This window comes from Pyrus communis, chromosome 15 (assembly GCF_041283825.1).
Source record: "Pyrus communis isolate YQ-2024b chromosome 15, ASM4128382v1, whole genome shotgun sequence".
Lineage (NCBI taxonomy): Eukaryota > Viridiplantae > Streptophyta > Magnoliopsida > Rosales > Rosaceae > Pyrus > Pyrus communis.
This window is the reverse complement of record NC_142579.1, coordinates 465901-475473: the sequence shown is the minus strand read 5'-3', so window position 1 is coordinate 475473 and position 9573 is coordinate 465901. Positions and strand designations below refer to the sequence as shown.

The following is a 9573-nucleotide window of genomic DNA, read 5'->3' as shown; positions in this document are numbered from 1 at the left end:
TTCGAAATCAGATGAATTAATACTTAGAAGTTAAATTAGGGTTTGTATTTCATGTTGCGGTCTATGGGTTGCGGAATAAAATTCAAGTTTTGACATGGTACAAAATTGGGATGAAACAATTTATGGTTCAAGTGTCCAATTGTAGAAATTTGTGAAATTTTTTCCATAATGTGCATTTGGTGTGCATGGCTACATCCTAATATGAGAAGCAAGAATGTTTACTAATTGTGATGCACATATGGTGTGCCTCGAAATTTAGCGAGTATGACTACAACCTTGTTGGCCTCAGCGAAAAACAAAATTAAGAAAAAACTTAGAGGACATTAAGGATCATGCGTGTCCATGAAATAACGACAACGAGTATCATGTTTTCCACGTGCACGGTTAAGCGGTGATTGATATACGTACCAAGACTTTTCAAGCTGCCATTATAACCTTATATACGTAACAATTATGTTTTATTTGTATCCACTATACCAATAGGTCATGCCGTCAAAGTTTCTCATTAATGCAAAAGGCATCTCATTGCTCGATCTTCAATTTTGTGCATATCATGTGCATGTACTGTACAAATGATTTGTATGTGGTGTGCATATAGTGTATATGGTGGTGACGTCACAGGTGATGACATCATTTTTCTAATTTCGAAAAGAAAGCTGTGAGCTCTGGGTTTTTGGGTTGGCTCAGATTTGTGAGCATATCATGTGCATGTCGTGTATATACAATGAGCAAATCCTGTAAAATTCATCCAACAAAACACCAACATTTAATGACTGAGCTTTGTTCCCACCCTTGATGCGAGTCCAGTGGTGGTGGTCTCGAGCCTCAGTTGTTTGCCTTGTTGCCGAAAAATGGTCAAAAAACTCGCGGCGTGCTTGAGTTTCGATCCCAACGATCAGGGATGAGATTCGTGACAAGGGTAGGTGTTTTGGACTCGTGTGGACGAGATGAAATTGGTAGTGGCTTCGATTTGGACGGTGTAGGTAGGGATGACAGTGCACTGTGTGTGTACAGTGAGAAGGGGAGAAAGAGTGAGTGAAGGAGAAAGTGAGAGAAGAGAGGGAGGGAGGGAGAGACAGAGTAGAGAGAGAATGAAATCAGAAAATGGGAGGAAATAACTCATTTATATACAAGGGCAATTAAGTCATTTTAGGAGTAGGAAAAATCATATTTTTGTCCAATTGTTGTGCTTGGCGTGTGCATAATCGAAATGCTCTATCCAAGATTAAGAAATTGTCCTATTTCTGAGTATTTTCCTTTTTTTAGTCAATTTAGTAAGCGACTTTGTACATCAACTATTATAGTATAGTTTTATCTATATTATATTTGCCTACACCATTAGAAGTGCTTAGGTGCATTGGGTATCTGGAAGATTCAAACCCGAACCAGATGTTGTGGAGGGTTGTGGACTTGGTGAAGGAGTCGTTGGTTGATAAGCAATGTAATTGTTTGTGCCTGAAAAAAACAAAAACAAAAACAAAACACAAAATAATAAAAATAAATAAATAAATAAAAACAACGCCCAAACTTAGTGTTGGCCTTGAGGGTAGTCTATATAGGCACCCGCATAGGACCTCCACTTCAGAGGGGCCCTCAATTTTTTTTTAATAATGTAAATATATAATTAGGAGGTTCCGGATTTAAGGCTCCAAGCTGGTGAGTTTTCTTGACTGTGGTCACGGTGAAATTCCTCATAGCCTCTCTGAGCCTTGAAGTGATGGATAACCATAGCTTGCCACCATAGTTGAATTTAGGTTGATTGTAAATGGAATTAGGATTTTCGAATCCATGTTCCCTCTAGGAATTTAGGATTTGATCGTTTAATTAATTAGAAGATGAAGTCTAGTGTTTTGATGAGTGCCAATTTCAAAGCTTCTCAATTGCAGATGAACTATCTTGATCAAATCTTATCATTGACCAATTATGTCACAAGAAAGATTGAATGAGTTTGCTATTTTGTTAATTGAAAAAGAATTGGTTGAAAATTTTGATTAAGTAAACTTAATTAGTACAGTTGCACCTAAAAACATGACACGTGTAATATGTAAGTAATGTTTCCATATGTTTCTTCTATTGTTATTAATTTTTTATGATATTTGATATAGAAATAGATTTTTTTTTCATGTATTCATGTCATATTTTTTATACATATCAATGTACAAATGGTCGAGTTTCAGAAAACTCTAGAACCCCACGTTGAAAACTCGACTAGAGTCCCCAATTTCTCAGGGCCGGCCCTGCCTAAACTGTGTAGAAATTTGACCTCAAAATCAGCACCTGCACCACCAAATTCAAGAAAAGTTAAACTTAAAAAAAATAATCCAATATTACCTTGGTGGTGGTGGTTCAACGGAGAAAAATGGTTGTGGGGTTCAGCTAGGAAGAGGAGGTCGTGTCTGGTGGTGATCGTGGAATTAGATGGAGTGTTGCTTAGAGGATTGTGTGAGCTTGTTTTCCTCCCCTTTAAAACTATAGCTAGTGTTTATTTACATGAAGTATAATAGGCAACGACTTGTGCAAGTTCTTGCCTATTATATTTACAACAGCACACCAATTTATTCTATTCAATAATTAGATAACACCTACCACTTAGTACTACGGTCCAATATCATTTATCTTCACTTGTAAGTGACATAGATTTGATTCTTGCTAAAAACGAATTTGAACACATTATTATGCCTAGGCTATTATGAGGCTTAGCTCATTATTACGGTCTAGTGCTGAAACCGTATTATAACATTGACACGAGAAAAAAAAAAAAAGTTGAGAGCATCTCCAATAGAGATGTAAAAAAAACACAAGTGCCAAATGTTCATTTAATGGTTGACATGGCAATGTTAAATTCTCTTCTTCCAACCCATATTTTTCTTTGTTATAAAGGATATATGTAGGACCCATTTTTAAAAAGAAATCAATTAAAATAAAATTTCAAGATTTATAATTGGTGCACTAATGAGACTCACAAAATAAAATAATTAAAAAAATTAATTAACATCACATTTTCTCATATGTCAAATTTGACATCAAAATATTCATATGTTAATTCACGTAGAATTGAGAAATCAATTGGAGCTTCTTCATACCTTCAAATTTGATTGTGTGACATTCCACTTAAGTTTTGAAATCTCCTTCGGAGATGGTCTGAGATTAAGAGAGAAACTAGGAGAATGGAGATTATATTATTTCCTTGGGGAAACCCTTATATGTGCTAATTACATGAGTTCAATAGAAGGTATGAACGTTAATTACTCATGAAACAAATGCATCTTAATCAACTAATTATCATATCCCTAATCACTAACTTGATTGAGGCATCCTCCGTATCTACCATTTAGAACAAAGGGAGCATTTTTTTTCCCTTTGTTAAAAACTTTTTTATTATTATAGAAACGGCAACATACGTGAAACTCATTATCCATGTAGCAATTAAAGGATGTCGCCCTTTGAGGATTTAGGTTTTGAACCCAAGTTTTTGGTGGTGCCCTTTGAGGGTTTGGTGTTGCTCTTTGAGGAATCATGTTTAGGACCCGAGCGGGAAAGAAGATTCTTCCACCAACGAGCTGAGAGTTTGTAATGTCTTTTGAGCCCGTTTTTGTAATCCACATAAATGATACCGAATCTCACAGTGTAACCGTTAGCCCATTCAAAGTTGTCAAGCAAGGACCACGCAAAGAACCCTTTCACATTAATGCCCTTCCTGCTCAATCAAATGTTAGATACAATCATGTTCGTGAAATTATTGGTCAAGAAATGAGAACAAAAATCAAATCTTTGCTTAATTTTGTCAAGCAATCACTTACTTAATGGCTTCTTGAACGTAATAAAGATGCGCATCGTAATATTTAATTCTTTCTTTGTCGATGAGAGCTTCCTCAAGTGATAATTTGGGATCATTTGCCTCGTCAACTCCTACAAAAAAAAATGTGATGTTTGTTTAGTTTCATGTGGAAATATAAATGGCAATAAGTGTATGTATGTATATATGATTTGACATAAGTAATTACGGTTTTAACGAAATTAAAATTATTGAAATCACACAACTAATACGTAGAACCGTAATTACCATTTTCTGTGATGTAAATAACTGGATTTTTATACTTTCTCTTTGTGTAACTTAATAGTTCTAGAAGTCCTTGAGGATAAACATAAAGCCAATTTGAAGCAGCCTGAAACCAACCATGTCAAAGTTGTGTGAGCTGCAACATAATATGAGGTAAGAGGGTTTATAAGTTTAATATTATTTATGTGTAAATAATATCGTTTTTGTTAAAAAAAATAATATATATGAACTTGTTATATATATAGTAGACGTACCATTGGACCAATGAGGACTCCATTGCGGTTGTCTGCCACAATAATATTCATTTTCAAAGTCTTGTTAGTGGTGCTTTAATTAAAAAAATTATATATCGGAAGCTAAAAATTTTAACTAAATTTACTCACTTAATGATTCGACCTTGGCATCGGTTGACTGGCTTGGCTGTGCAGCCTTAACAGGAACATCTTTTGCATAAGAAGATGAGTAGTAATTCAATCCAATAAAGTCATATGAACCTTTTAGCATATTGGATTGCTCTTCGGTGAACTTGGGCAATCGACTTCCAACTAGCTTTACCATATGCTTTGGATATCGCCCCCTTGTCAACGGATCCATAAACCTATAATTAAATCGAAATTTTCAAATATATATTAAGCAAGTTTAAAAAAATGTGAATTGTAAATCAAGTGATTTAATTGTTTAACTTCTTTAGTGATCTAATTATTTAGAAGTGCGTACGTACCAGCCATACGAAAAATCAAGTGCTCGCATTGCAGCACCTTTATCCTCCATAGAATCAGAAAGGGGCACAGACCAACCGGAGTTAAGTGCTATTCCGATCACGCCCTTTTGCGTAGCCTGTGCATGCATGCATATTTAATACTAACATTTGAATATATAATATATGTACGTTTGTGTATATATACATGTATATATTTAAAACTTACCTGATACTTGTCTCTATACACTTTTACAGCAGCTGCATGAGCTAGAAGTTGGTGGTACGCTGCTAAATATGGCTCTGTCGCCGAATTTCCACCCTCTTTGCATTTTGTAAGGTTAGAGCATCGGCCTGGAGCGAATGCTCCGACTGTATAACCTTGGACGCTATAAGTTTGAGGCTCATTTAACGTGATCCAGTGTTTTACTTTGTCACCAAATTCTTTAAAGCAGAGGTCTGCATAGTCCCGAAAATGACTCCTACATATAAAATAAAATGTTTGATTCAATTTTGAACTTTAATTAATTAAGCATTTCACGAGTTTATAAGTGCTAAGGAAGTTGTTTCACTTACACACTGTTAGGGCTTAAGAAGCCACGGTACTCATCTTCCAAAGCCTGGGGAAAATCCCAATGAAAGAGTGTCACGAAGGGCTTTATGCCTGCAATATATAAAAATTAAAACAATATTACAGAAATGAAAAAATAAAAAAATAATTAGTAATATATTTTTCTTTTTGGGTAAAATTAGGCGCAGAGGAGTCATGGGCATAACCATTGGCTTGAAGCTCATTGAGGAGGTTTTTGTAATAGTTTAGTCCTTCCATGTTCACTCCCCCACTTAGCTTTCCATCTGATCCAAACGTTTTGGGGAGAAAGAACAACAATGTAATTGCATTAGAAGCATAGTAATCATCACCATATATATTATTTTTATTTTTTTTAAAGAAGACAACTAGGCAGACCATAGTTATTTTGTAACCATAATCAAGTAGATTGACAACTTATAAAGTATCAAACTCAGAACCTCCCTTTTTCTCTTTAGGGAGAAGCTGTTCGAACTTTTCCACGAGGCAACTTGTTGGGGTTATGATATATATTAATATAATTAAATAAAACAATAGTAATTTACAGATTTTTACTATATTGATTGTCTTACTAGGTAACAAGCGAGACCATGAGATTGAAAATCTGTAAAAATCCCAACCCATATCCTTGAGAATCCCAACATCTTCCTGCAACATGTCGAAAGGACTTGTTATTTTTCTTGCCCTCAAATTCTTATAATTAATCTTCTTTGCTAAATTCTTCAAAAAGAATTAAAGGTAAAAAAAGTGTGACATATACCTTAATGCGATGATATGAATCAACAGCCACATCTCCATTGCTGCGGTCCGTTATTTTATCTGAATTGTTTTATTTGTCCATAAAATATGTAAGTATCTTATAAACCGATTCGGAGCAAACCTTTTTTATCAAAACAATTTAGCTTTTGAGCTTTGCTCTGTAGAACATTTAAATAAAACAAAAAACCTAATTGCAAAATACACTCCTGAAACTTGGAGTCACTTTAAAAAAAAAAGATGATTTAAAAAAAATCACATAAAATTTTACTTTTAACTAGATATTTGGTAGAAATAAGTGCTAGTTCTATCTTTGGTTATCACTATGTTAATTTTGTATGGAAGAAGATGGGTATGAGAAATAAAATAATTCAAATACCTGGATATTTGTGAGCGAATGTATCCCAAACAGATGGTCCTCTACCCCCTTCCTTTGCAGCACCTTCAAACTAATAAAATTCCCATAACACACAATAAATTAAACCCATCAACCTAATTAGAAATAATTAACCTTGAAAGAAAATATGTATATAGAGATGCGTTACGGACCTGGTAAGCTGCTCCGGCAGCCCCGAACATGAAATCGGGTGGAAAACTGGTCCGGTTGAAGTTCTGATAAGCATCAGATGAAGCATAAGGTTTAGGAGGCTCTGGCTTGGCACTAATTGTGACTGCACAGCCAAGAACGAGCAGGAGGATGAAACCTAACTTAATCATCATGTTTTGATGGTGATTTTTTTATTTGAATTCTAGGGTTAGCTATTGCCCTTTATATATACACATATTTTGTAGTGGACAAGAATCGTGATAGGACATCGAAAGACTTAATTTAGACATATGCATGTATTTATGTAATGATGCCAGTTTTAGGATTTGTTTTAATTTGACTCCAATAAGAGCGGTCATTCCGTTGCATACGGAAAGATTTGTTTTACTTTTGACCATGTTCAACCTAGAAACATCACATATGGTTAACGAACTGTTAGGTAAACCTAACAAATTAACGATTCAAAACATTGTAATATTGAATAGAACAGGATAAATGGAAGTGTTTGATTTTGCTGGTGACATGTCTGTTTCTTTTTTTGTCTTGTTTTGATTCAGATGCCTAACTTTTGAAATTTTAAGATTAAATATTTAATATGCCTTTTAATTCTTAGATAATATATCAAAAATCCTAAAACCCTGTAGATAAATATTGTAGTATTCAATTTCAATATAAAAAAAAGAAGAAGAAAAATCTTCCAAATTATACATGAAACGTGATATATGCACTTCCTTCTATATTTGCTAGTGATCTAGTGGTTTTTCAATTTTTTTTTTTCGAAAACAGTATGATATTCATTGATAAGGTAATAGAATACGTACAATTGAGGATAAGGTGCATACAATCAACCTCGATAAAAACATTATCGGGGATTTCAACCCAATCTACACTACTACGTTTAACTATTTACGCGACAAACAAAAGTTGGTCGTATAAAGTGTCGTTCCATTGCACAAACGTCTACGTGAAGAAAGACTTTGCCCGACAAACAATAGCATTGGTGCAAAAACGCGGGGCAACAGTTTAGTCTTTATCGCATAAAATACCAGGATATAAACATGGGACGACTAATATTCGTCTCTCGAAACTTTGCGCAAAGAAACCTTGTTAGTCACTAGAATTTTGCAAGACGAAGGTTTTCGTCGCGCAAAAATAAATTTTGTTTTTTAATTTAATTTTTTGTTCTGGTTTTTTAATTTTGTAATAAAATTAAATTGCAATTAAAAAATGTAATGAAGAGAAAAATAATTTATTTAAATAAATATAAATGTATGTACAAGGAAAATGTTTAAAAAGTAAGAGAGTAAAAAAATTAAGAAAATAATGTGGCGTAATCTACGGGGTCGTCATTCGAAGGTGGTTGGAAGGTCTCGAGGTTGGGGAAGGGCTCAGAGGTCAAAAGGGCAGAGTTGTGGGCATGTTCGGGTTGGAGGGGCTCGGATGTCGACAGCGAACGAAGATCCGGGAGACGAATGCCGGACTAACTGAGGGCCTGTACAATCTGTGATATTTGACTCTTATACGAGGCGAGCTAAGTCCTAAGGTCGGCCACCTCTGCTGTTAAAGCTGTCGTTTGACTCCTTGACTGCGATGATGAATACGCTCTAGGTTCTTGCTGCAGGGCATTCCCCATCTCCCTACAATACGTCCCCGGCCTCCGCCTGAGAGTCTGATCCAAGGTCTCTGTAAGGATCTGAAACCTGCATCCTCTGGGGGATCCACAGACTCGAGCGAAGTCTCGGGAGGAAGTTAGGAGGCAGGCTCTTCTCCACCATCATCGCCTGTGTAATATAACATGAAAATATTAATAATAAAATTCAAATGATAACCATGGTACTTGAATGCGTAAGATAGTAATTACAATTGAAGAATACTTACATGAAGTGACTCGGCCAACTCATCCCCGGGTCGAACATAAACATCGCTGAAGACATCGATCTCCGGGAATTTTGAACCCCTTGAATAGAACAAGATACGAAACTTGTTAGTACGAAAAAAAAATATTATTGACATATTAAAAATTGAATATGAAAAACTTTATAATTACCTGCCGTTGTGCCTCCATCTATATGAGAAGGGCCTCAAACCGGAATGGTGAAGAAGAGTCTTCTTCTCCTGAATGCTTTTGTTGGCTTTCGCCTTTTTCTGTTATATAAAAAACAGACATATTAGTACTAATTTAAATGAAATATAAAAAAAATGTACCGCATAGCTAGGCTTTTGAAAATGACTGCAAAGCCACACCTAATTATCTTCTCGGTCCTTAAACTCCTTCGGGCAACCCTTCTCAACAGCGACCTGCAGATCATCAAATGTCTCAAAATATTGATGCAGGTCACTGTTCCACTGACACGCCCCGATCCCGATATTCGCCGAACACCAAGGTAGGTACATGCTAGCCGACACCCGAAGGTGACGCAAACCATTTAGAATGCATGAGAACAAGAATTAAATAGGACTTATTAATTTAATTATGATTAATATGCAATTGAGAAACGTGTTCAGAGCATACAACTAACTAGAACACAAAAAGAAATAATATAAAATTGAATGAATAAAAGAATGATATGCCTCGATTCTAAGTCCTAAAGGGGCGCAAAACAAACATGAGTGGACCAAGTTGATATATATATACACACACACACACTAAAACAGTTATCTACATATTAACCCCCAGAGTTTTATGAAAACTAATAGCATAATATGAAATAGGTTTCTCTGAAAACGCTAGTATGCCATAAAAAATCTCATAAAGCATATCTCGTATATAGTGTGCTAAATAGTGGTATCCAAATATAATATCTCCTAGCCCAATGCCAGCACCATGTCTGTCGACCTGAAACCAGAGATTATTTTCTCCTGGCCCATTGCCAGCTCCATGTCCTTCGACCCGAAGCCAGGGATTATTTCTCCTGGCCCGCAGC

The 9573-nt window shown here is 35.4% G+C and overlaps 1 protein-coding gene across 1 annotated transcript; it reads right to left on the bottom strand.

Annotated features, from left to right (window-relative positions):
• Positions 1-3160: 3160 nt before the first annotated feature.
• On the bottom strand, positions 3161-6955 carry LOC137737884 (beta-glucosidase 24-like). Its single transcript, XM_068477461.2, has 13 exons — positions 6652-6955; positions 6482-6551; positions 6107-6165; positions 5919-5994; positions 5535-5612; positions 5334-5421; positions 4987-5239; positions 4782-4897; positions 4444-4658; positions 4315-4346; positions 4064-4166; positions 3801-3909; positions 3161-3697 (listed from the first exon to the last, which is right to left on the bottom strand). The coding sequence occupies exons 1-13, from the start codon at positions 6820-6822 to the stop codon at positions 3427-3429; spliced, it is 1641 nt and encodes a 546-aa protein (XP_068333562.2). The 5' UTR covers positions 6823-6955; the 3' UTR covers positions 3161-3426.
• Positions 6956-9573: the final 2618 nt, after the last annotated feature.

Excerpts from the sequence above, each read along its gene's own strand:
- LOC137737884 (XM_068477461.2), bottom strand. The coding sequence starts at position 6,822 with ATGATGATTAAGTTAGGTTTCATCCTCCTGCTCGTTCTTGGCTGTGCA. Across the intron at positions 5,995-6,106 it reads ATTCATATCATCGCATTAAG|GAAGATGTTGGGATTCTCAA; the intron begins GTATATGTCACA and ends GACATGTTGCAG. Across the intron at positions 3,910-4,063 it reads TATTTACATCACAGAAAATG|GAGTTGACGAGGCAAATGAT; the intron begins GTAATTACGGTT and ends TTTTTTTTGTAG.